This window comes from Cebus imitator, unplaced genomic scaffold (assembly GCF_001604975.1).
Source record: "Cebus imitator isolate Cc_AM_T3 unplaced genomic scaffold, Cebus_imitator-1.0 Scaffold41, whole genome shotgun sequence".
NCBI classification, from domain to species: Eukaryota; Metazoa; Chordata; class Mammalia; order Primates; family Cebidae; genus Cebus; species Cebus imitator.
In genome coordinates this window covers 1,107,175-1,134,694 of record NW_016107356.1, presented here as the reverse complement: position 1 = coordinate 1,134,694, position 27,520 = coordinate 1,107,175, and the positions used below count along the sequence as shown (strand labels likewise).

General features: G+C 36.2%; 1 protein-coding gene and 1 pseudogene across 1 annotated transcript in view; both read right to left on the bottom strand.

The window, feature by feature from the left end:
* Window positions 1-2,818: 2,818 nt before the first annotated feature.
* SMCHD1 (structural maintenance of chromosomes flexible hinge domain containing 1) overlaps window positions 2,819-27,520 on the bottom strand; it is a 141,609-nt gene continuing 116,907 nt past the window's right edge. The window contains exons 35-45 of the mRNA XM_017526068.2: window positions 26,340-26,427; window positions 24,544-24,675; window positions 22,973-23,125; window positions 17,377-17,503; window positions 17,098-17,217; window positions 15,620-15,705; window positions 14,880-15,002; window positions 11,389-11,579; window positions 9,096-9,205; window positions 8,768-8,838; window positions 2,819-3,265 (exon numbers count right to left, since the gene is read on the bottom strand). Of these exons, the coding sequence (XP_017381557.1) occupies window positions 3,059-3,265; window positions 8,768-8,838; window positions 9,096-9,205; window positions 11,389-11,579; window positions 14,880-15,002; window positions 15,620-15,705; window positions 17,098-17,217; window positions 17,377-17,503; window positions 22,973-23,125; window positions 24,544-24,675; window positions 26,340-26,427 (1,408 nt within the window). The 3' untranslated portion in view covers window positions 2,819-3,058. The remainder of the gene's footprint in view (window positions 3,266-8,767; window positions 8,839-9,095; window positions 9,206-11,388; window positions 11,580-14,879; window positions 15,003-15,619; window positions 15,706-17,097; window positions 17,218-17,376; window positions 17,504-22,972; window positions 23,126-24,543; window positions 24,676-26,339; window positions 26,428-27,520) is intronic.
* Window positions 12,325-12,414, bottom strand: LOC119470824 (annotated as a pseudogene).

The following is a 27,520-nucleotide window of genomic DNA, read 5'->3' as shown; positions in this document are numbered from 1 at the left end:
TCCTGAGTAGCTGGGATTACAGGCACGCGCCACCATGCCCACCTAATTTTTTGTAGTTTTAGTGGAGACGGGGTTTCACCACGTTGACCAGGATGGTCTCGATCTCTTGACCTCGTGATCCACCCGCCTCGGCCTCCCAAAGTGCTGGGATTACAGGCGTGAGCCACCGCACCCGGCCTTCTCTGATTTCTTATCAGTTTCTTTAGATACTTACTCATTGCAGAGACTGTATGTGTTAACTGACATCATAAACAGAAGTATGACTCTTCTTCCCACCACCTTTCTCAACTACTCTTTTAAAAACTTCTGAGGCTAAACTGATAGCCCAAAATGGAAATTACCTGCTATGGTTTGTCTGTCTCCACCAAAGCTCATGTTAAAATTTAATCCATAGTGGTGCTGGGAGGTGAGGCCTAATGTTGAGGTCATGAAGGCAGATCCCTCATGAATAGATTAGTGCCATCCCGTGGGAGTGAGTGAATTCTTGCTCTGTTCCTAAAAGCTGGTTGTTAAAAGAGCATGGCACCTGCCCTCCCCTTTTGCTTCCTTTCTTGAGATGTGATGATCGCACATGCCAGCTCCTCTTCATCTACTGTGACTGGAAGCAGCCTGAGGCCCTCACCAGATGCAGATGCCCAATCTTGAACTTTTCAGCCAGAAAAACTGTATGAACAATTATCTTTTTTTCTTTATAGATTACCCAACTTCAGGTATTCCTTTATAGTAACACAAAACAGACTAAGACACTACTCAAATTCCTCAACAGTAGAATAAATAAATTGTACATTTCATTCACACAATGAAATACTATCCTGCAATGAAAACGAACTATATGCATAGCGTTGAATGAACAAAAGCAGACACATAAAAAGGTATGCACTGCAGAATTCCATGTATATAAAGTATAAAAATGGGCAAAATTAATCTATGTTACTGTAAGTCAAGAAAGTTGTTATCCTTTGAGTATGGAATGTTGGATGGGGACTGGAGGAGAAAAAAAGAAATTTTCTAAAGTACTGGTGTTTGAAAAAAAATTTTTTATATGGAGTTTCGCTCTTGTCACCCAGGCTGGAGTGCAATGGCACAATCTCGGTTCATTGCAACCTCCGCCTCCCAGGCTCAAGCGATGCTCCTGCCACAGCTTTGAGAGTAGCTGGCACAAGAGCCACCTGCCACCACACCCAGCTAATTTTTGTATTTTTGGTAGAGATGGGGTTTTACCATGTTGGCAAGGCTAGTCTTGAATTCCTGACCTCAGGTAATCCACCTGCCTCAGCCTCCCAAAGTGCTGGGATTACAGGCGTGAGCCACCACGCCCAGCCAGATGTTCTATTTTTGCTACAAGTGCAGTGTTCATGTTGTGAAGATTCATCAAACTGAATGCTCATGAAATGTGCGCATTTTTCTATGTGTATTTTACTTTAATACAAGTAAACAAAGTGGCTGGGTGTGGTGGCTCATGCTTATAATCCCAGCACTTTGGGAGGCCAAGGAAGGGGGATCACTTGAACCCAGGAGTTCAAACCCCATCTCTACTACAGATACAAAAATTAGCCAGGTGTGGTAGGACACACCTGTAATCTTAGCAACTTGGGTGGCTGAGGCAGGAGAATTGCCTGAACCTGGGTGGTGGAGGTTGCAGTGAGCCGAGATCATGCCATTGCACTCCAGCTTGGGCAACAAGAGTGAAACTCTGTCTCAAAAAAGAAAAGAAAAGAAAAAGGCCAGCAGGCACGGCGGCTCATGCCTGTAATCCCAGCACTTTGGGAGGCCGAGGCGGGCAGATCATGACATGGTCAGGAGATTGAGACCATCCTGGTCAACATGGCGAAACCCTGTGTCTACTAAAAATTAAAAAATTAGCTGGGCATGGTGATGCATGCCCGTAATCCCAGCTACTCGGGAGGCTGAGGCAGGAGAATTGCTTGAGCCAGGGAGTCGCAGGTTGCCCTGAGCCAAGATCGTGCCACTGTACTCCAGCATGGTGACAGAACAAAACTCTATCTCAAAAAACAAAAAAAAAAAAGAGAAAGAAAAAATAAAAGTAAACAAAATCTTACAAATACATGCAATGGAATATGTATTACTCAGCCTTACAAAGGAGGGACATTCTAACACTTATTACAACATGGACAGACCTTGAGGACTTTATGCAAAGCCAGTCACAAAAGAACAAATACTGTACGACTGCACTTATATGAAGTATCTAAAATAGTCATATTCAGAGAGACAAAAAGTAGTATAATGGCTGCCAGGGAACGGACAATGGAGAGTTTATACAAAGTTTCAGCTGTGCATACTGAAAACAGTTCCAGACAAAGAATGAACAACAATGTGAATGCACTTAACATCAAAGACCTGTACTCTTAAAAATAGTTAAGATGGTAAATTTTAAGTTATATGTATTTTGCAATTAAAAGAAAGTTAACAACAACAAACTGCTCTGTGATGGGAAAGTAGAGAGTTGAGTGTATTAGAATTAATTATATAAATTAAGAGCAAATAGGCTCTAAGGTAATAGATGGTAAGGAAACTTCCTATTACGTACATGTGCTTCAGAGAATAGATGTGCAGAGACAATTATATTGGCTAATTAGATGCAAAGGACACAGCCTGTGGAAGGGTCAAAGGGGCAGGAGATCACATGTCATACACTTTCTAATAAGTCTTAATTGTTCTAGATAGTTACAAATTTCAAGATAAAATTAAGTATTATGATTAAGTAATAAAATACTGACTTATTCAATCAGGACAAAAATATCTTCTTTTTTTTTAAGAGATGGAGTCTCACTATGTTGCCCAGGCTGACCTCAAACTCCTGGGCTCAAGCGACACTCTTATCTTAGCTTCCCAAGTAGCTGGGAACACAGGTATGTGACACATATAAGAATGAAAATATAAAGGATAAAGCTACTAGCTACATAACTCTAAACTACCTGATATAAAAAAGCTGAAAGTAGTAGACAAAAACATCTTATTTAAATTTGTTACTGGTTAATTTTTCATGTTAGATTCTCAAAACATAAGCTCTTAAAAAAAATTAAAGAGTAAAATCAAATTAGAAATTGCTATTTAAGTACTTATTTAACATACCTATTTGTTCCCCTAAGATCAGGCACTGTTTTGGTACTGGAGCTCCAAATACCATTCCCCGAAGTTTATCCATTGGAGGAGCTTTATTCTGAAGGCCCCCAAACTTTCCATTACTTCGAATTCGATCTCCATCTCTGGTCAACAGTGTAGGACAGTGTGTAATTTTAACAACCTATTGTAAATAAGTGAATATTAAGTAGTGAGCAACTCATTTCAACTGCTCCAAAAAAGGAGAAATCATTTTAGGTTTCTGAGGTTAGAAATGACAGGATCATGGCAGTATTTTCACAAAATTAGTAACTAGTGACATGTAAGATAAACTGGAGGGAAAAATCCAGAGGCAGAGAGATGAATTAGACAGCTTCTCTAATGTCAGCCTAAAAGAGTGATAACGCAAGTGAAAAAAGTGAATGATGACTGGATTGGTAAGTAGAAGGAAGAGGACAGGCCAGAGAGTTCTGCGCTTTGGAACCCACGGCAGTTAAGTATCAAGGTAGCATTGCCAACCCAGTTTCCTCTGTTAGATGTTAAGTTTTTTTAGATGACCAAAGGATAGCAAAAGGAGAATATTACGTTGCAGAAATTCAGACTGGAAAGCATTAGACTGACCCTTCTGAAGATAATACTATGGTTTTAGTTATGGGAAGATAAAAAGGTTATAATTTGAGAGTTAGGGGAACTAAAATCATGTAGAAAAGCTAAAGTAATGGAAAGGAAAAGATGAAGAGTTAATTACGAATGAAATTCTTCAGAAAAATCAGAATAAAAGAAAAACACTGGATTTAGTATGTTGTGATCTAGAAGAATGTTCTTGCAAAAAAGGTGCAGGAAATATTTAAAAATAAAAATTAAACTTCATTGGTAACCAGAGACGTGGAATTCAGATATTTTTACTATTCAGTATATTAAAATACACACACACATACACACACACCCCTTTGGGGGTGCCCTGAGATAGCCCTTCTCAAAGGAAATGTGACAAGTATTAAAAAGTTTAACATTCTGTATGATTCAGCAGTTCTACTTCTAAGACTCTCATCAGGAAAAAATAATCACAGATGTGAATGATGTACAGTGAAATATTGTTTTAATAATGAATAGTAAACTTACATGTCTCAACAAGTTACACAAGTAAATTATGGCACACCCATACAATGAAATAAAATATACACACATACATTAATGACTGAAGAAGAATACCGTAATTTTTAACAAGCACAAAAATGTGGTCCAATCTAATATTGGGGCTAAATAGTCTCTGAATTATATAAATACAAGATAAAGTAAATGTAATAAGATGATTATTTGAAGAAATCCTGTAGTGAATTCTTTGGTAAAGTCAGTATTTACAAATTCAAAAATTATTTGTTTTTACGAGAAATAAGCACAACTTAATTTCTTAGTTTTGGTTTGGGTTTGTGTGTTTCTAGTGGTGAACAGCAACAACCAAAAATACAAACTGGCTTCATGTGCTATCCATTTATCAAGATTCAGGCAATGTTTCGAAGGATTATATACACATACATACATACATATATATATTTTGAGTTGTGCTATGTTGCCCAGGCTGGAATGCAGTGGCATGATCATGGCTCACTACAGCCTCTGACTTTTGGGCTCAAACAATGGGGGTCTCACTATGTTGCCTAGGCTGGTCTTGAACTCTTGGCTTCAAGCGATACTCCTGTCTTGGCCTCTCAAAGTGCTGGGATTACAGACGTGAGCCATCATGCTCAGCCTAATATGATCTTTAATACACTAAAATGTATAGATTTTTTATTCTCTGGTTAACAGACAATATAAGGGAAAAGAATTTATGGCAGGACAGACAATTTGACTCCCCTTTTACAATAATTCTGGAAATACTACTTTCACAGTTTCTCAATTCTCCCTCAATCTCATGATTCTACCTAAGGACAAAGAAAGTGTTTGGAAATTCTGGAATGAACAACAGTATTACAACTCTGACACCCAACAACGTGACTAAGGAATGTCATTAAGAACCTTTTCTCAGAAGAGCTTTAAAATAGTATTTAATTGGCAAAGTTACATAAGGCTTCATTTAGAAACCTGGAAGCAAGGAAATCAGTATGTGCTATTATCGATTATGAAGAAGAAATCCCTGTCTCTTCAACTTCTTTGTCTTACATTCCATTTTCTCTTTCTCTCTGGGTTGCAATCTGAATATTTTTTTCTGACCCTTCTTTTAATTCACAAATTCTTTCTTAAGATATTAAACCTGCTCAGTATTTAATTTCTATTATAGCTTTTGATTTTTAGAAGCACTATTTAATTTTTTTCAAGTTGACTTGTTCTTTTTTCATTTTCAACACTTTCTTTTTTTGAACTATATTAATCAAATATTAATTAACATTTTTTAAATATTTGCTCTCATTTTAAATGTGAAAATTATTTCCATTCTAAAATAATGGTGAAATTTCTCCAGCAAATATTTGCGTTTGCTTCAATCGGATATCTAAAGACACTACTAGCCCTGCACATGAAATCCTCAAGTTCTGCATTTGAGGGTTTTCAGAACATCCAAGTAGTATGGATGCCTGTTGGAAACAGATATTAGATTCAATCTGTTTACATTGATGAATTCTCTAGAAAAATGTTTAACTTTTTAACTTTTCTACTTAGTGCCAAGGTTCAATAAAGAGAATTTTCTAGTAGTTCCCTGAAGCAGCTGGAGTTGAGAAGAAGGTGACAGGTTTATGTGTTTGTTTACCCTTATGCTAAGGTTCCCCCCATGGAGGGGGTGTCCCCAGTTATCAGATTCCCCATGTTGTTTAGAGCCCTGGGTTTTGTCTCCTACCCTCAAGCCCCTCGAGGGAGTGAAAAATCAATGCTTAAGTTCAATTAGTTTGGCAAATGTTCTCACTGCAAAAACCTGGCATTAGTGTTCTGTTTATCTCTCTGGGTTCCCATATCCACTTAAAATCCTCACTTTCTTGCCAGTTCATTAAGATATATATCTGAAATAGCATTTAAGCTAATCTCACCTGGAGTTTCCAATGGCTATCTGGTTTGCCTAGTTCATCACCGTATAACCCTTAGTGCACTGTGCCTAGTGATGTGCTGTAGCCAGTTTGTCCTGGGTCACAGAAGTCAAGTCTCCTGAACACCACATTCATATAGGCATGAAGGACTTCATACAGACTGCTGGAAATGATCCATGACACAGGCACTTACACCATAAAAACTGGCAAAAGCTACAAATCAGGGACTTCACATGCCTCCTCAGAGAGCTAGTTCAACACGCAACAGCACACCCCTGTCTCATACACAGTAAGTATGCAAATATCTGGTTGAACTAGAGTCTTCCAGTTATCATCCTATTCGTTAGTTCTATCCTCACCAGTAAGCTTCTTACCTCCTCCAAACTGATTCCATGCTATCATAACATTTAATGAGTATGTTTCTACTTCATAATCTGGGATATATAAGAATGCTAACCACAACCAGAATATAGTAGCTCTCCCACCCACAGCCAGTTTCTGGTACAGTATATTATACTTATTATTTGGTTTAAAAGGAAACATTCATGAAGATGCCAAATACCATTTTCCAATTAGCTATATAATGCTCAATAATCCCAGTAATTTAGTTTTTCTAAACTTAGATGCATTTATTATTGCTTTATTCCCCGCCCCCCGCCCCCCCCCACCACGAGATGGAATCTCGCTCTGTTGCCTAGGCTGGAATGTAGCCGCATGATCTCTGCTCACTGTAACCTCCACCTCCTGAGCTCAGGTGATTCTCCTGCCTCAGCCTCCCAAGTGCCTGGGATTATAGGTACCTGCCACCACACCTGGCTAATTTTTGTATTTTTAGTAGAGATGAGGTTTCACCATGTTGGCCAAGCTGGTCCCAAACTCCTGACCTCAAACTGCTGGGATTACAAGTGTGAGCCACTGTACTCGCCCCTATTATTGTTTGTTAACTAGGCCCAAAGAAAAATTACTCAGACCAGTTTAGGACTCAGACCAGTTTAGGTCTAGCTCTGCCATGAATTAGTAGTGTGACTTGGGACAAATACCTTACCTCCCTTTTAAAAATTTTTATTTTTTTAGAGACAAGGTCTCATTATATGCCTAGGCTGGAGTGCAATGGCTACTCACAGGCATGATCAGAGCACACGACAGCCTATAGCCTTGAACTCTTGGGTTCAAGAAAACCTCCCTCAGCTTCCCAAGTAGCTGGAACTACAGGCATGCATCACATGTCCGGCTCTCCATTATTTGTTATCAGCTTACAGTTTCTCTCTATTCTCACTGGTCATAGATCATCCTAGATGAACCCTATGGTCCCTGTAATTCTAGAATACACTATTTACACATATTGGCTTAGATCGAATCCAGGGTACTGTCTGTAAAATGTGGCCTTAAGAGTCAAAATCAAGTCAAGGATGTCCCTTTGTTAAGACTTCTGAAAGATTTAAACTACTGCCCTCCTGGATCCTCTTAGCTAGACAAAAGAGGTTTTAAAACTCTAAATGGCATTAGCCTACTCTACCTGAACCTTATGGGTGAGAATAATAACCCTAGTAGACATTTCCAACAGGACCTCTGGCCAATACCAGCTGATTTGCCAGGTGACAACAGGTACCTGTTGCCAGCTACATAAGGCAGGCATTTTAGTCTTGCCATTATCCCAGTTCAATTAGCCAACATCACTTGGAGAAACATACAGAGTTAAGAGGGCTAATACATGTCATTGTTGTTGAAACTTACTATTTAGAGTGTTATATAGCAGCAGTAAATAACTGAAATATTTATATTGCCAAACTCCCCTCCAAAGGTGCTGTGGGCTAAACTGTGCTCCCTCAAAATCTTTCATTTTATTTTATTTTTTTATAAGACCAGTAAAATAGACTAGTGAGAAGGGGAGGAAAGTATAAAACAAAGAGTTAGAGCTGTAATTGACCGTGAATAATCAACTGAGATAACTCATTACCTTTGGACCAGCCCCCCGACAAATCCATGTTAAAGTCCTAACCCCTAGTCCCTCAGAATACGACATTATTTAGAGACAGGGTCTTTACTGAGGTAATCAAGTTATTATGAGGTCACTGTGGTGGGCCCTGATCCAATATGATTGGAATCCTTACAACAAAGGGGAAACTTGAACACAGTTACACACAGATGTAAAGAGACAGGGGAAAGACAGCCATCTACAAGGCAGGGAGAGGCCTGGAACAGATCCTTCAATCATAGTCTTTAGAAGAAACCAGCCCTACTGAAATTGTGAATTTGGATCTCCAGTGTCCAGAACTGTGGGACAATAAATTTCTATTATTTAAGCCACCCAGTCTGTTGTGGGACAATAATATTTCTATTATTTGTACCAGTGAATAGCTGTCCCAGCAAACTAATACAAAGTGATGTAGCAAATTACATTTTACACCCAAATTATTTGACAGTACTTATTTCCAATACTAATAGACACTGTTTTGAGTCTTAGATAATTTCATAGCCCCAAACACATCTATTTAAATTTGCATCCTGGCCCATTCATTCCTACATTTTGCCTACTTTTATGCTGCTTATCAATTTGTAGAATTTAAACTGGTTATGAAAAGGCTACTTAAACATTGGTATATGTATCATCAAATGATATGATACACATTAAAATTGAAGCCTACAAATTTAAAAAGAAATCAAATACGTACCTCTTTTCTATAATGATTGGCTGCATCCAGATTATCCAAAATAATGGTGTCTCCTAACAGCATACCAAATACTAAAAAAGTCAACAAATGAATTTTGAAAATTATGGTATTTTCCTTGGTCATATTAAAATATAATACACGTTGCAAATCTTTCTTTGAAAGAATGCTACTATTGTTATAATTTTATTTGACTGTCCTCTGAAAAATACTGATAAATCTATGACTTATAAGCAAAATAAGAACATAAATTTTCATTATCAGTAATTTATAGATTTTTATCACAAATTTAACATCTGTACAAAATTAAAGCCACCATAATGTCTTTTACCTGTTTCACAATGTTCTATATTATCTGGAAATGTTAACAAGTCTCTAGCAAAGACTGGATCTCCAATGGGTTTAAAATACAATTTTCCATTTCGGAAATGAGGTAGAGGTCTAAATAAAAAGAAATTTAAAAAAAGTATTAAAGCACATGACTTTTTAATTTTAAAAAAGACAATATGGAAAACATGAATATATTGCGCATCATTTTGATCAAATAATCAACTCCCAATCCACCACAAGTGACACTTCTAAATGATCTGCTATTATGCCCTTAGAAATGAAAACAATATTTACCACATAAAAAATTACTTGGTTTTATCTGTACTACTACCCTCTATTAGTTTGTATTAATGATATAATAATAGTTTCATTTGACGAGGAAAGAAAAAAAGGTAGCCTCTAAAGCTGGCTCCAAATGAGAGTACCAATGATATAACTGTTCATGTGAAGAGTGGCCACAGACTGAGTAGGGGAAGGGGCAAGGCCCAAGACTGAGACACATATGAGGAAGGCAGCTCTATGTCCCCTGGCTCCCTGTCCTTCCCATACAATATAGGAAGAGCAATAGAAGCCAGCAGATGGTAACAATGGAATTTCTGAGACCGTAGCTGATTAGGGTGGCAGGGACCTTCCCTTCAACATAGGCAGGGAGGAGCTCTAGTTAACTCAATCCCAGTAAAAGGGAGAATACCAGAAACAGAGAGCATAACTAGTTTCTAGAACAAACATTAGCCCTAAATGTCAAATCCAGTTTCCCTAAATCAAGGATTTTTAACTTAGTCTCCAGGGATTATAGAGATAAAGAAGCCCTCTTGGAGAAAAAATTCTTCTCACAAAAAGTATTAGGGTGTGGGGGTATGTGCCTCTAGTCCCAGTTACTTGGGAGGCTGAGGCAGGAGGATCACTTGAGCCCAAGAGTTTGAGGCTAGAGTGAGCTATGACCGTGCCTGTGAGGAACCACTGCACTCCAGCATAGGCAAGAGTGAAACCTCTTCTCTTTAAAAAAGAAAAAAGTATACCCTTATTAACACAGTAATTATGACCTGTCAGGATTTCCCACACTGTTCCTTTGAGTACTGACTAGTTGCAGGGTGGTAACTAGAATCTGATAGATTTGAGTTCAACACCCAGCTGTTTCCTCAATCTAGTTTTAGATTTATAAGATGAAATAACATGTTTACTGAAATTGTAGACTCTTAATGAGATCCCGTTCTCCTTCAAGTCCCCATTCCTATGCAATTACAAGCCCTGAAAAGCTTTGTTTAGTAATCTAAGGAAATTACTCGCTAATACTCTATTACACATTTTTATTTATTATTTTGTTAGTATTTTCTTCCTGTCTTTAGATGAATTTTTAAAAGTAGGCCTAATCAAGAGTACACATAAAATATAAAAAAGGGGCTGGGTCGGTGTTCATGCCTGTAATCCCAGCGGTATGGGAAGCTGAGGTGGGAGGACTGCTTGGTCCCAAATGTTTGAGACCAGCCTGATATAGCAAGACCTCATCTCTTAAAGAAAAAATTAGCTGGGTGTGGTGGCATGCACCTGTAGTCCCAGCTACTCGGGAAGCTGAGGTGGGAAGATCACTTGAGTCCAGGGAGGTTGAGGCTGTACTGTGTCGTGATCACGCCCAGCTTGGCTGACAAAGCAAGATTGCATCTCAAAAAATAAAAATTTAAAAATTTAAAAAAAAAAAGGAATTTAGATTAAAAATGTGTAATTGGTTTCCATGGTTATCCCCTAAAAACATATTTTGAAAAGTAAATGAGAAAACAATTAAAGAAACTAACTTTATATTAAAATAAAGATGTAATATCCAACTAAACAGTCTCTTACATTTCAACCCTACTATTAGCAGTTCCAATATCTGCTGAATAGCCATTCCAACAAATCCTCTCTATCTAAATGATGGCTTATTTTCATAGAGTATAAACAGGATAAAAGATAAGCAACTCTAGCCTTATTCCAAATAAAGGTGTTGCATATTCAGTTAACAATAATAATATCCTTCCATCTTTCCTGTTGTAAAGGCCAAAGATTTGCTGTGGGTTTTTTTGTGCATGTCTTTGTGCGTATATGTTACATATACAAATGACATTTAATTGGCAAATAAAACATAGCCAGCATAAACAACGAAAAATGCCTATTTATGATGAAGACAAAAATAATGTAAATAATTAAAGTCAATTCTCTGTTTTAGATATCTTTTAGATAAATCATTTTTAAATCAAGGTTTGATAAAAAAAACAGAACATATATTTCAGAAAAAATCATTACTTTCACTTTTTTCTAACCTTTTCCAATCTGGAAGGGTCTTCTTATAAATAGAATCAAGGGGCAACACCTGCTGACGACCTTGGGTTTCATCATAGATACGACGTGCAGCATCAGTGGTTAGGGTGACTACACAGTCCATGTCACTTGCCAGATGCCAAGAAATAACCATCGCAGCTCTATCATCTTCAATTTGTGCTAGATGTGCAATCTATAACCCATTTTAATAAAATCAAGTAAAAAAATATAAAATACATATATAAAAATTTGATATTACTTTAAAAGCACAAGCCTAGATAACAAAAACTTTTCTGAAACACATGAATTAAAAATAGTCAAGTTGTTAAAAACTTAACTTGAATATATTAAACATTCTATTCTGCTATTAAATTAAAAAATTTTTTTCTAAAACTAAACTCCAGTAAAGTTGCAAAAAAAAGAGCAAATAAAAATATTAGGAATTTTTTTTTTTCTCAGACCTCTCAGGGACAAAATAATTAGGAATATTATTAGCTAATAATACATACTTTTTTCACATTTTAATACTCTATAAAAATGGAATCTGTCTTACTGGTAAAATCATCATAAAGTGTATTTAAATAATACACACATAAAATAATGCAGTTCAATTAAACATAAATACATTTAATATACCCTTTCCTTCTAAGTAAACACTTCACTCCACTATTATAGCATTCCTTTCAGAAAACAAGTCTAAACATCACAAATAAGAATTGTTTCTTCTGCTACTCAAGAGGCTGAGGCAGAAGGATAGCTTGAACCAGGAGGCTACGGGGAGCTGAGATTGTGCCAATGCACTACAGTCTGGGTGACANCAAAAAAAAAAAAAAAAAAAAAAACTGTTTCTGTTTCTAGGAACAATTCTTTGGAGCTTAGAATAAATAAATAATTATAAATCTTTGCTTCAGTCACAAGTATTCTTTTTCTTTCCCTCAGGTCAGGCAGGTAATATGCCAACATCATAACAAGGTTCAGGGGTGGCATATGTCACATACATGCATGACCACCCAATCATCAACAAGGATTCTTGTTCAAAGTCAAGTCCACCAAAGTTGGACTATTGTGGCCATTATCAAAGCCTAATTCATTGTGCTAGTATGGTGGTGTCTACCCTTTAATCTTACTTAATCTGGTAGCACAAACCTGCCCTAGCAATAAGAACACTGTGTGTCACTTTTAGAAACATCAGACTGGATGTGGTGACTCACAACTATCATCCTGGCACTTTGGAAGTTGAGGCAGGTGGACTGCTTGAGCCCAGGAGTTTGAGACCAGCTTGGGCAACACCACGAAACCCCATCTCTACTAAAAACACAAAAAATTAGGGGAGCATGGTGGCATGAAACTGTATTCCCAGCTTCTCGGGAGGCTGAAGTGGGAGGATCACCTGAGTTCAGGAAGTCGAGGCTACAGTGAGCCAAGATTGCACCACTGCACTCCAGCCTGGATGACAGGAGTGAGATCCTGTCTCAAAAAAACCCTAAAAACAAAACACATCCTAACATCTACCCTTATATTCTAATTCTCTAGAAGTGAGTGGAAGAAAGCTAAGAAAACGATCATGCAAAAAAACTACTACATGTAAATGAAAACAATGTTCTAGCCAATGGAGAAAGAATTAATAGAGGCAGATGAAATGTAAGCACATGAAATGGCCTACTTGTGACATTTAGATGTGTTTGTAAAAAATACAACAATACTGGCATAAAAACCTATTTAGAAGGGCATGTTAATAATAACTATAATATGTTTAACTGAACAAAAAAATCTTAAAACTGCTATAAATCTTCCTCATTTAGAGATGGGATTTCAAGATATTTGGAATTGAGGAAGAAAAGCATAAAATATGTAAGTTACTTGAGGTATTCATGATGTTAAAAATAAATATGTTTTAAGGTTTGGAGGGAAAAATCTCCCCTTGTTCCTAGGATTATTGATTCTAGTTTTTTTTTTTTTTTAGACAGAGTCTCACTTTGTCGCCTAGGCTTGAGTGCAGTGGTGCGATCTTGGCTCACTGCAACCTCTGCCTCCCGGGTTCAAACAATTCTCCTGCCTCAGCCTCCTGAGTAGCTGGAATTACAGGTGGACATCATCACATCTGGCTAGTTTTTGTATTTTTTATTAGAGATGGGGTTTCACCAGGTTGGCCAGGCTGGTCTCAAATTCCTGACCTCAGGTAATGCGCCCGCCTCAGCCTCCCAAAGCGTAGGGATTACAGGTGTGAGCCACCACACTCAAGACTATTCTAGTTTTAGAATAAATGCCAGAAAGAGTATTTTTTAAGGAAGCAAGGGAAAAGACTAAGGATGACATGGAGGGATTGTAAAGTTCTCCCACTGGTTAGTGTAGGGTTTGTAATTCTGAGGAAACAAAAGAGAAACTATGTAAAATGAGATTTAAAAGATTTCCCCAAGATTTTCAAGACATGCAATGGGAAATATTTAAAAAGACTTTAAAATACATCTCTCTTGCTAAAATATATATGTTGGTAAAAATCTTACATATTGTGCAAGAATTTTATATTGGATGGATTATTAAAATGTGGAAACCAGATATTTATATGCTTAGGATCAAATAACTGATTTCTAAAAATTGGTTCCAAAGAGTAACATTTTAAAACATTGTATATTGGCAACTCATTTCCTAATGCATAAATTTATATTTAATTTAACTTAAGTTAAAATTCAATTAATATTTTAAATCTGCAGATTTGAGGTTTGGGTAATAATGTAACATAGCTTTCATCATAAACATTGCTACACATTACCCCCTATTTTCAGGGGGGCAGTACTACCATAGACTTTAGAGTCAGAGAGACCTTGAGTCATATCTAAGCTATGCCTTTAACTATATTTTAACAAGTTATTTGAGCTCCCTGGATTTCAATTTCCTTATGCATAAATGAGAAATACTACAAAATAACAGTTTAGACTGTGGTTATAAAAGTAGAATATACATGTATAGGCAATAACCATAGGCTCCAGAGTCAGACTACCTGGGGTTTTGGCCCTGGCTCTGCCATCTGCTAGCTGTGCAACTCTGAGCAAATTACTTGCCCTCCGTTTCAGCTGGGCACGGTGGCACATCTTGCAGTCACAGCTACTTGGGGGGCTGAGGCAGGAGGATCGCTTGAGCCCAGTGATGGAGGGAGCGGTGAGCCACAGTCTTACCACTGCACTCCAGCCTGGGTGGCAGTGAGACCATCTCTCCCTCTAAAAAAGAGCTGCATTACACTGAAGTATCTCTAAGCAAACAATAAGCCTTAACCTAATAATACATGCTAACAGCTTCTGCCACAGCCCTCAATAGTAATATTACAGATTTTTGGTTTAAACTCTGCCAAATCCCTATTGCAATAATGAGAGCAGGTACTTTATCGGAAAGAAATACATTACAAAGAACCTGACACTTTGTTACTTTTAGAAGACCCATTTTAAACAAACAAGAGAATAAAATGTACTGCCTCTCAAAAGGCTTAACAAACACAAACCTTTCCCAACACATCTCCACTGCCTTTAGTATAGTTTGGAAGAGTACATGATCTTCTAGGTTTTTTCTTTAGTTCTTCCTGTTCTGATAGCTTTCTTTTCAGAAGTGTTTCAATGTGCGGCACCTATAATTTATTTAAAAAAAAAAATTAAAAGACAGCCCATAGTGACAGTGGAGAAAAATTAACAATTTAGATAACTCAACAATATAGAGTTGGTAAGCAGACATTATTAAAAAAAAATCAGAAAACAGAGAGAGAGAGAGAGAGAAAACAAAAATTTAAAAACCATGGTTATAGTAATATGAAGTTTCCACTTCACTGAATTTCTAACAAAATCTTAGCCAAGAAATGCACTACCTATAATAAGACTTTTCTTTGAAACCTAGTTACACATATAAAAAAATATAAATTTTAAAAATCTAAATTGCTTTTTGTTATTTTCTCTTATTTACCAACCCGTGTATTGACTATGCAGCCTTTTCAATGCAGTACTTGAACTGATGTATTAACTGCATTTATTGGTGTCATTACATTAAAAATACAAATTGCAATTTCTTTTAATAGAGCACTCTATCATTTTGTTAGCCATTTTTTATGTCTAGTAAGTGACTAAACTACAATGTACACATCTTTGTACCCTAAAACAGTACTCATGGAATTCCTAATAAAACCTGAAAAACTGAGAAAACTGTAGAATAGACTTTAATAAAAAATCTTTCATGTATACTTGGAAACTATACCTGCTGTGTAGTAGGAATGTCAATATTATGTATTTTTAGTTCATTTCGCAATTGGGCCTCTTTTAATCTTGCTTCTTCAAATTGACCTAAAATTAAAAAAAAAAAATTTGCATCAATTTCTGAAAGCTGCCAAAACCATAGTTTTTGAAAAATATTTTAAAATTCCTTTTGTTTTTCCCTTTTAATGTCTGATGCTAAAATGAAAATTGATAGGTGACTATTTTAGAAATTCAAAATTAAGCTATACATCTTAAGGCTCAATTCTGATATATAAAAATGAGAAAACAGAATTAATCCAACTAAAGGGAGATACGATATACTGCAAACTCCTAGTAATGTTGGATAAGTTATTTAATCTTAACCCACATGAGTATACAAAATTTACACATAATTGCACAAGGTTGTTCTCAAAGTAAGCTTTACAAAAACAATTTTTAGTGCTACACAGATGACATATTATTTCTAGATTTAGCGCCTATTATATTCTAAATATCCTTGATCTTGTATAGGCATATACAAAAGTGAGTACTTTGAGGCAAGCAGTAAATATTTGTTGGTTAACTGATCAAAATAACTAACACAAAGCCAAAATCCTTAGCAAAAAAATCTGACAAATGAAAAGGGAAGATGATAGAGCACAACTCAGAAAGTGTCTTGTCTTTCAATTATAAACAATATTATTAAGAATCGCAGCAAATGTAGGCTGGGTGCGGTGGCTCACGCCTGTAATTCTAGCACTTTGGGAGGCCAAGGTGGGCAGATCACTTGAGAGCAGGAGTTCAAGACCAGCCTGCCCAACATGGTGAAACCCCGTCTCTACTAAAAGTATAAAAATTAGCCAGTGTGGTGGTGCGCACCTGTAATCCTAGTTACGTGGGAGGCTAAGGCACGAGAATCACTTGATCTCAGGAGGCAGAGATTGCAGTGAGTGAGATCGAGCCACTGCACTCCAGGTTGGGCGACAGAGACTGTGCCTCCAAAAAAAAAAAAAAAAATTGCAGCAAATGTTCTATGAATTGACTCAAGAATAATTTACATAGTGTATGACACCCCAGATACCTTCATAGTATGACAAACTGTGGATGTTTGAAGTAAAATACATATAGCTCAGGAGCCAAATAAAAAATTTATGTTACACATCACTTCCTTGGTGATAGTATTATCCAGTATCTTTTGCCAGAAGCTGGAGATAAATATAAACATTATGTTGAAAGCCTTAAATTTTCCACAGGTCCAGATTCCTAACAGAACGTGTCAATTTTCTACAAGTAAGTATGATACATATTTATTTAAAATAAGAAATACTTCATCTTAACAATTCTCAACGACAATGTCAACCATCATTGCCACCTTTCTGCAACATTCTGCATTTTACTTGTGGATTAGGAAAGTGGAGGCACGTTTGTGTATCACAATCTCACTTTCTGCCTTATCATTCCCCAAAGCACACTTTTTGTCTTGAATACAAAATGACTTACATTTCATTTCATTAAGAAGCTGTTGGCCCGCTTCAAATAAACTTTTATACATAATAATAGACTGAGATAATTGGTCCTTTTCTTTTGTAAGTGCTGCCATTTGTTGCTGCTTTTTAACATCTAAGAAAAAAAATTCAGATAATTTTAAAATGGACTTTTCTAAAATATGTCATAATGTGATTAGATAGCCAATAAACACCATGTTAATGGGAAGCAAAACAAGGTTATCTAAAGTATCACTAACAACGGAGCTTAACCATTTATTTCCTAGAAACTTACCATTGTAAAACATGAATGGTAAGATATATGGTTCTAAAGTTCTTGATAAAAGTGGTAGCCGGGGCTCAAATATAATAAAATATTCAGTACTATCTCTTCCAGGACTACTTTCTGCTAGCACCAGACTCTGTACATAAAAACAAACAATAGGGGAAAACACGATTTAAAAAGATATTTTTCAACATATAAAGTTTTACATAACTCATTACGTTCTGTTTTCAAGTAAGTGGTTAATTTTAAAGGCAAAAGGCATAGGCTGATCCTTAAGATTCCATTAAACTATCATCACCACCACCACTACCCATGACATAAAACTTTTTACCTTTTGGTACTGGTTTGAAAGCCAAATAATCATATCAATAAACAGCTTATGTAAAAATTATATATAATACAAAATTTCAAGAAAAAGTTATTCCATTCACATTAAAAATATCAAAGGCTGCTTACAGTTTTGACCTGTAAAATCTTCTTGATTCTAACCTCTAAATTGAAAGCAGCATGAGACAGCTGATAGTGTGAAAGTTATAAAAACAATCACAAAGCCCAATGCTGAGTTTAAGTTACAGTTGTTACCATGGAAATAGACTCATCAGTCCCAGGTGACTGAACAAGAGGTTTTGAAAAGCTCTAAAGATTTTTTAAATTGCATTTTTCTCTTTAATGGACAAAAAAACTTTTGCTATATTTTAAGACCATAACATATAACTAGTAAATGACACAAATATATTTTTATCTAAAATGATTTTTTTTTACAAAGTTCTAAAGGAAACAACAGACAGTAGCTGTTTTTGTTTGGACTATAACAATACAATTTACAGAGAAGTAATATTTTTTAAAAATCTAAATCAGTGCAACACTGTAGGGCAATCCATGAAATATTATAAATTACAGCTCACAGATTTTTTTTCCCAAAGAATATAGAGTACAAGCCCACCACTAAACCAATTGCCAATCAGTTTCTGAATGTGGTTTTCAATAGACTTACATGAATGCAAACATGTATTGAAAAACCATTTTGCATTTAAAAAAAATAAGTAACATAGACTTTATACTTTAGCAACTTGCTTTCAGCACTTGATTTGATTTGTTGATCAATTCATGTGAATGTATAGATGCCAATTTAAAAAATTTATACATAGTACACTATACTACCCATTAATTGGGTGGTGAATATTGAGTATATTTAAAATCTTTAAACAATTATCTATAATACAGCAAAAATATATCTCCAAATGCTTCTCTGCAAATGTGTTTTCTAGGATTAATAATGAGAAGTATAAGTTTATTTTAATAGGTAGTATCACATTTCCCTTAAAAGAAGCTGTATAAAAGAAGCTGTATCAATTTATCCTCTCACCAGCAGCGTATGGGAGTGCCCAATTCCCCTGATGCTGGCCAACATTTAATATCAATCATGTATTTTTTTCTAAAAAGGGGAATTAAAGAGCAACCAGTCATTATTACTTTAACCAACATTTTCCTGAGTAGTACTGAAATCATGCTTCTTATGTTTACAGGTTATTTATACTTTCTTTTCCATTAATTGCTTGCTCATATTCTTTGCCCATTTATTTTTCTACTGGTTTGTCTTTTTAAAAAATTGATTTGCAAGTAGCTCCTTAGGAGGTTTTAGAAATCTGTTCAAATATCAGTCCTCTAATTATACGTATCTACACATATAGTCATACACCACATAACGAAATTTCAGTTAACAAAGGACCACATATAAAATGGTGGTCCCAAAAGATACTGTACTTTTACTGTACCTTTTCTATGTTTAGATACAAATATTATGTTAAAATTACGTACAGTCATATACTGTACAGGTTTTTAGCCTAGGAAAAATAAGTTATACTACTGGGTGTGGGGGCTCACACCTATAATTCCAGCACTTTGGGAGGCCGAGGTGGGTGTATCACCTGAGGTCAGGAGTTCGAGATCAACCTGGTCAACATGGTGAAACCCCATCTCTACCAAAAATACAAAAAAATTAGCCGGGTGTGGTGGGGCATGCCTGCAGTCCCAGCTACTCGGGACGCTGAGGTGTGAGGATCGTTTGAACCCAGGAGGTGGAGGTTGCAGTGGGCCAAGAGTGTACCACTGTACTCTAGCCTGGGTGACAGAGTGAGGCCTGTCTTAAACAAAACAAAACAAAACAAAAAAAAAAGAAAGAAATAGGTTATACTATATAGCCCAGGTATATAGTAGGCTATACCACCTAGGTTTGTGTAAGTATACTCTACAATGTTTGAACAACAATGAAATCACCTAATGATACATTTCTCAGAACGTATGCCCATCATTAAGTGATGACATGACTGCATATAGCAAAATCGATAGTTGTCCTCAATATACTACCATAAAAACTTTTTGTTCTATTAAAGAATCACATAGTAAATCTGATCATCCACTGTCAACAATTATCAACACATTGTAACTGTTTGCAGTGGCATAATCACAGCTCGTTATAGTCTCAACCTCCCAGGCTTAAGCTATCTTCCCACCTCAGCCTCCTGAGTAGTTAAGGCTACAGATACATGCCACCATGCTTGGGTAATTGGGTAATTTATTTTTTTTCCTTTTTGTAGAGATGGGGTTTTGCCATGTTGCCCAAGCTTGTTTTGAATTCCTGGGCTCCAGCAATCCTTCCACCTTGGCCTCCCAATGAAATTCAGAGGCTGCCATCAGAAATTTCCGGATCATGCAGGCAAATAATACACTGAATTTAAATAGCACAGTTAACAAACTTGAGCAACTACAAATTTAGATTATAACTTTAAACGAAGCAACAATGTGGAACATTTACAAACACTAGTTGTGCTCTGGACCAGTGTTTCCTAAACTTCCCTAATGATAAGAATCACATGCTTGTTAAAAATCAGATTCTATATCCCTGCTTCAGACATACTAAATCAGTATCTGAGGCAGGAGCCAAGAAGGGCTTGAGTTTTCTACTTATTCAGTGAGATATTAGGGACCTCTAGTGGTAAAAGGACATTTACATGCATGATATGAAGAAATTTTTATACACAGCTGTTGGGGGATAGCTAAATCTGTCTGAATCTCGGGAATACATACAGCAGGCTTAGCAATTTCAAATGTCTACAAGGGGGCCAAGAAAACTGGACATAGGTAAATAGGAAAACAGGTAAAGTGGACTAGAAGTCTTCTTCCAACAGAAACCCACTCTGCATATTAAGTATGTCTCCCCATTTCCCTTTGTTTTTCAATGTGGCTTTCATTACCTAATTTTTGTTAGGACACAAGAAAATTTTACTTTATTCTCTACTGTAATAAAAATAAAAGAACAAGTGTGATTTTAAGTGGCAAATAACGTATGTCCTCAATGTCAATAAACGAAAAGAAGTGGCATGGAAGTGGCTGACTGGTAACCAGATGCACTGAGAGAAACAGTGACTGAGGCCGCACATATAGCTGGCATAGGAGAATCCTCACCCAGTGTTGCCAGATCTTTAGATTTCACCAAATAAATTAGAAATGCAGATTTTTACGTGCAACTCCAGAACTTTAAATGTTGAAAACTAATTAAAATGAAAATGCTGTATTGGTCAGCCATTGCCAGACCAACTGACGAGTCTTTAGGCCAGGTACAGCTGGCAGGCTCCTACTGTATAAGCCTAATTTTATTGAAACAATGTGATATTAGCAATGAGTTAGATACAGAAATGAATAACAACAAAAATACAAGAAAAACAAACATTTCACATCTATTAGTACTTTTAGAACTACTGATAAAGATACCAAGAAAACTAATGGATTTGAATAAGGGTCAATAAAACCCAGAAATATAAAAAATTAAAGGAATAAGGATATCAGAGATAGCACTGTGAATATGATCTGCCCCTCCAATATAAACAAAGGAAAGTTCTAAAAACAAAACAAAACAAAACACCTCAGGAAAAAGTACTTATTTACCAAATAACGCTAATATTTTTAATTAAGAAAAAAATGAAAATTCTAAAAGAAATAGTCAGTGACAATCTTAGAAAGATTACAACCAAAAAAAGTTCAACCATAGTAGTAACAAAAAAAATTTTTAATCGGATATTTGGTTACAATATTTATTTTTTTGAGTCAGAGTCTCGCTCTGTTGTCAGGCTGGAGTGCAGTGGTGCTATCTTGGCTCACTGCAACCTCCACTTTCCGGGTTCACACGATTCTCCTGCCTCAGCCTCCCAAGTAGCTGGGACTACAGGTGCACGCCACCATGCCCACCTAATTTTTGTATTTTTAGTAGAGATGGGGTTTCACCATTTGGCCAGGATGGTCTCAATCTCTTGACCTTGTGATCCAACTACACCTCCCAAAGTGTTGGGATTACAGGTGTGGTTAGAATTTTAAAAAATGTTCGTATACATAGTGTTTCTAATATGAGTAAAATGGACATATATTTTGGTGGGAATATAAACTAAGAGCAATTGGCAGTAACTACCAAAAGGCTTAAAATATGCATATCCTAACTCTAACACATTCTGCCTCTAGTAATTTCTTAACATAATAATATATGCAAAAGTATATATAGTTATCCCTTGGTATCTGTGGGATACTGATTCCAGGACTCCCACAGATAACCAAATCCATGCATACTCATGTCCCTGATATAAAATGGTGTAGTATTTGCATACAGTCTATGCACATACTCCATATACTTTGAATCATCCCTAGATTACTTAATAACAATACCTAATACAATGTAAACACTATGTAAACAGCTGTTGTATTGTTTATATAATACTGACAAGAAAAAAATCTGTACATCTTCAGTACAGATGAAATTTTTTCCCAGTATTTTTTAATCCACAGATGTGAAACCCAAGGATATGGGGGGTTGACTGTACTTAGAAGAAAGCTAATGGAAGCACTGTTGATAAAAACAAACTTTAGAAAAGAACAAAATTTTCACTAAGAATTGACCAGATAAATTCTGGTCATTAACGGACAATGATGTAAGGCTTACTTTTACCTAGAAGATATTAGAGACGTTAAATAAGAAAAGATTTTTATAAAGGCATAATTCTATTAATGAAATTTTACACCCTCTGAACACATACATATAATGGTATGCAGGCAACATTAGTGTATGTTTCAAAACTCTGGAAGGTAATAATAAATTGTTAATCATCTATTATCTCTGACAGGTGACAATATCTTTATTATTTATGCAGGTTCTTGCACTGGATATTTTAAAAATACAAATAAAACTATTTTCATTTTAGAAAAAAATGAATAATAAAGTATTTAATTAAAATTTACCTGAGGTATATTTTATTTTGTTTCTATCTGCATAATGGCAGCTTTTCAATGAAACATAAAACATCACATATTGTCACTAAAGTTACAAATGACTAGAATCGGAGAAAGCTGTTTGTCATCCCATAGGAAAAAGAGGAGTCTTACAAAGATCCTGGGTTCAATATGTAATAGCAAAATCAGAAAATACTTCAGCTTATTTTCCAAGTTAGTGCTATGATTAGAACATCTTCATAACTATACAAAAGAAAAGCTATCTTAAAAGTGGTTAAAAACATTAAATACAGAGATATAAAAAGATATCCAAAAGATATAAAAAATTTACCATGATTTCAGCTGAACCATTCACAAAGGGGAATTCAAGTGTTCTAACTTTCCCAATAAAGAGTGGGGTATCAGTATCTTCCTCATTAGAACCTTTAATGGTGGCCACTATAGTGCCAACCAAATCAATTCCAGTATGGTTATTGTAGTCATCCTTAAAATAAAAAATGGAAAACAATTAGAGAAACTGGTCAAATGATTAAACCCAGAGACGAGCATATACAAATCAGAAAGAAGACATAGAGCCCCCAACATTATCTGGTTCTTTCTTAATCTAAGCACAGAATTCAGTTCTAAGTTTGAGTGTTCCACAGGCAAGAAATAGTTCTAGAAACCATAAAAGAACAACTGACTTCCACCTAATATAACAGTTCCTACCTTACTGAATTACAAGGACTCTCATTTTAAAATGTCACCTTTTCATGTACTTTTAGCACCTACTGATGTGAAAAAGTGCTTAATAAAAAGTTACTATAAACCTGTAGTGACTTTAATCATTTTAATAACTCCAGCAGCATCTGTATACATTTGAAAACCAATAGGCCTATATGTGTCTCACACAATGTTTGGTGCTTATATGAGATTCAAAGACGCTTGGAGTAATTCCATGGCACTGTTTACTCCAACAAGATGTTTTGGAAAAGAGATGTTTGAGGAAGAATAACCAATCATCTAAAGCAGGAAAATAAACTGAAAGTAAATATGTATCCCACCAAACACATTTTCCATAAAGGTGCAGTCCCACTACTGTGTTCTACATGTTTTTGTTAATATTTTTGGCAGCCGTGTTGCTGCTTACTCTTTATGAAATCAGCAGCCTTAGAGGAGCTCTGACTTTCTTTCTCAACTAAAAGCAGTAATCAGAGCAGATCTTTAAAAAAAAAATACTTATCTCCTCCTGTCCCCTCAGTGAACCGGACATTGAGGAGTCAACATAGTTCATACTTATTCATGATATATACATGAAACAGGTAAGTAAAGGTATGTATTAGGCAAGGTAGCAGCTGGGTGTGGTGGTTCACAGCTGTAATCCCAGCACTTTGGAAGGCTGAGGAAGGAGGATAACGTGAGGCTAAGTAAGATTTCAAGACCAGCGACTAAGATTTCAAGACCAGCCTGGGCAACCGCAAAATCCAGCAAAATCCCACAGAAAAAATTTAGAACTAGCCAGATGTGGTGCTGCGTGCCTGTGGTCCCAGCTACTCAGGAGGCTGAGGTGGGAGGACTGCTTGAGGCTGCAGTGAGCTATGACTGTGCCACAGTACTCTAGCCTAAGTGACAGAGCAAGACCCTGTCTCAAAAAAAAAAAAAAAAAGGTAGGCAGATTGAGATTTCTGCACTTTGAGTACGTCCTGCTTAGTATGTCTAGATTCACTTCATGTATAATGCTATGTATTCTCCATTTGTATTAAAATACAAAGATATTTACGAATATTTAATTCTTCTGCACAGGTTTTCCCTATAACCTCAAACGGAGCAACTGACAGAATCCATAAGAATCATTTTGTACCCTAAAATCAAAGATAATTTTTCTTATTACCATTTGTAGCTTTGGAAGAAAATAAACATTACCGTGATACCGAGATGTAAATCTCTGACCAAGGTCCTACTGGCAACTGAGCGAACATTAGAAACAGCTGGTGTAGGTGGTTTAATTTTAGGCACTAACTTCACAGGTTGATTAGGCAGGACATCAACTATAATCTTACAAAACAAGAGAGACATTCTGATTACCAACATGTCAATACGTTAGCATTTAAGAAGAAGGGAAGACATAATGATGGCACATACTAAATAAAATTAAATGTTGGGCCAGGCACATGGCTTAGTTCTGTAATCCCAGCACTTGGGGAGGCCAAAGTGGGTAGATCACAAGGTCAGGAGATTGAGACCAACCTGGCCAACATGCTGAAACCCCGTCTCTACTAAAATACAAAAAATTAGCCGAGTGTGGTGGTGGGTGCCTGTAGTCCCAGCTACTCAGGAGGCTGAGGCAGCAGAATTATTCGAACCTGGGCGGTGGGGGTTGCAGTGAGCTGAGATTGCATCATTGCACTCCAGCTTGGCGACAGAGCAAGACTCTTTCTCAAAGAAAAAAAAAAATGTTTCCTTCTAAAATTTATTTCCACGAATCTTTTAAAAGTAACCAATTTGCTTTTAAGATTCAGTATAAAAGTCAGGTCAGGTTAATTTTTGGATGTTTATGGCCATCTAAGAACAAACTTAGAGGTATTAAAAAACATATGTAATTAAAAAAAATTAGTATACCAACAGTATTGTTTTTTTGAGATGGAGTCTTGTTGTGACACCCAGGTTGGAGTGCAATGGCGTGATCTTGGCTCACTGCAACCTCCGCCTCCCAGGTTGAAGCAATTCCCCTGCCTCAGCCTCCCGAGTAGCTGAGACTACAGGCGCTCAACCACCATGCCCAGCTGATTTTTGTATTTTTAGTAGAGATGGGGTTTCACCATATTGGCCAAGCTGGTCTTGAGCTCCTGATCTCAAGTGATCCACTCACCTCAGCCTCCCAAAGTGCTGGGAATTACAGGCATGAGCCACCATGCCCAGCCTATACTAACAGTATTAAATGTAGATGATGTATACTTAAACTACCTTGAACATCACTACCTAGAATTCTAATAACTGAAATACTGTTTAGTTTTAATTTCCAATTTTTATTATTTTAAAAATTTTATCTTAGATTCAGAAAGCATATGTGCAGTTTTGTTAAATGAGTATACTGCAGGATGCTGAGGTTTGGGCTTCTAATGATCCCGGGATCCAAGGAGTGAACAAAGTATCTAACAGGTAGTTTTTCAACTCTTGCCCACCTCCCTCTATCCCCTCTTTTCCAATCCCCAGTGTTCACTGTTCCCATCTTTGTGTCCATGTGTACGCAATGTTTAGCCCCCACTTGTAAGGGAGAACAGGCAGTAATTGGTTTGTGGTTTCTTAGTTAACTAATTTACTTAAAATAATGGCCTCTAGCCACATCCATGTTGCTGCAAAGGACATAATTTCGCTCTTTGTTATGGCTGTGTGAAATATTACTAATCTTTTTTCATGCATGGTTGATATGAGCAACTTTACCACACAACACACTAAAATGCTTACTAAGTCTCTGATATAAAGACAAATGGAAATGTTACTCCTGTAATAGGCCAATTATTGAACAAATTTAAACATATTCTATACTAATATTCCTGAAAATTGATTTATATTTTGCATCCAATAATTCCTTCACTTTTAAACAAAACATTTTGTTCATAAACTACATGAGAAAATGTAAAGCTATATCATTTAATGCAGAACCAAGGGGCAAAAAAGAAAATATAAAGCTAACTGGTATATAAAAAAGGTAAGCAAACCTGTTCACTGTTGAGAATATTTGTTTTATCCATCATAAAACCAAACTGGATACAATATGTCCCCACTTTATTAGGAATTACTTTATCCCTAAATTGAAAGGAAAGTTAAGATTACTGACAATGTTTGTATAAAGAAAGAAAGAATTTAAAGTGTCAACATTTCTGTTCTTTCCACAAAAATAAATGACTAGAAAGAACTACTAATACTATTTTGATCTTCATTCATTCAACAAATATTTCTTGCTTACTCCCAGGTTCCTCTTACCTGCTCATTCTTTCACAAAACATACAGAACAAAAGCACTGGATATGACAAAAATTGAAAGAACAGGACTATGAAGTTGAGAAAGCAGTAAATACATCAAAAATGCTGAATTACATGTAAAGTAAATTTTGCTTCATTTCTACTTCATAAATTTCTGACAGTTTTGTATTTCAAAATTATAGAACATCCTGCTAATCTATGTAACTTTACTTCCATTCAGATATTATTTGAAATATTTAACTACATATACTAAGTATTTACTGTAATTCAACTATCAATAAGGAACTCAGTGCCTAAGAAGAAGTACACTTATTAACCTATTTTGGTCACGCTTTACCACAATGAAAATATGAATGAGTACTTGCTTTGGCAGCACATATACTAAAATTGAAAATATGAATGATATTCTACAGTATGTGTAATGTAGCTCATGATCCCTAGAGTAGCTTTTGCATGTCATTCATATTCTCAAAATACTGGCTCAATGTATTAAAAAGCACAGGCTTTGAATACATATTTGAATTGAAATCCCAGCACTGTAACATTTACGTAACCTTGAAGAAAATTATTTAACCTTTCTCTGTATGTTTTCTTTGAGATGGTAATTCCTAAGAAAGTTATACTGAGAATTAAAACAAGGCTGGGTGCAGCGGCTCATGCTTGTAATCCCAGCAATTTCGGAGGCCAAAGCAGGCAGATCACTTGAGGTCAGGAGTTTGAAACCAGCCTGGCCAACATGGTGAAACCCCGTCTCTACTAATAAAACAAAAATGAGCCAGGCGTGGTGGTGGGTGCCTCTAGTCCCAGCTATTCGAGAGGCCAAGGCAGGAAAATCACTTGAACCCGAAGGCAGTGAGCTGAGATCATGCCACTGCACTCCAGTTTGGGTGACAAAGCGAGACACTGTCTCAAAAAAA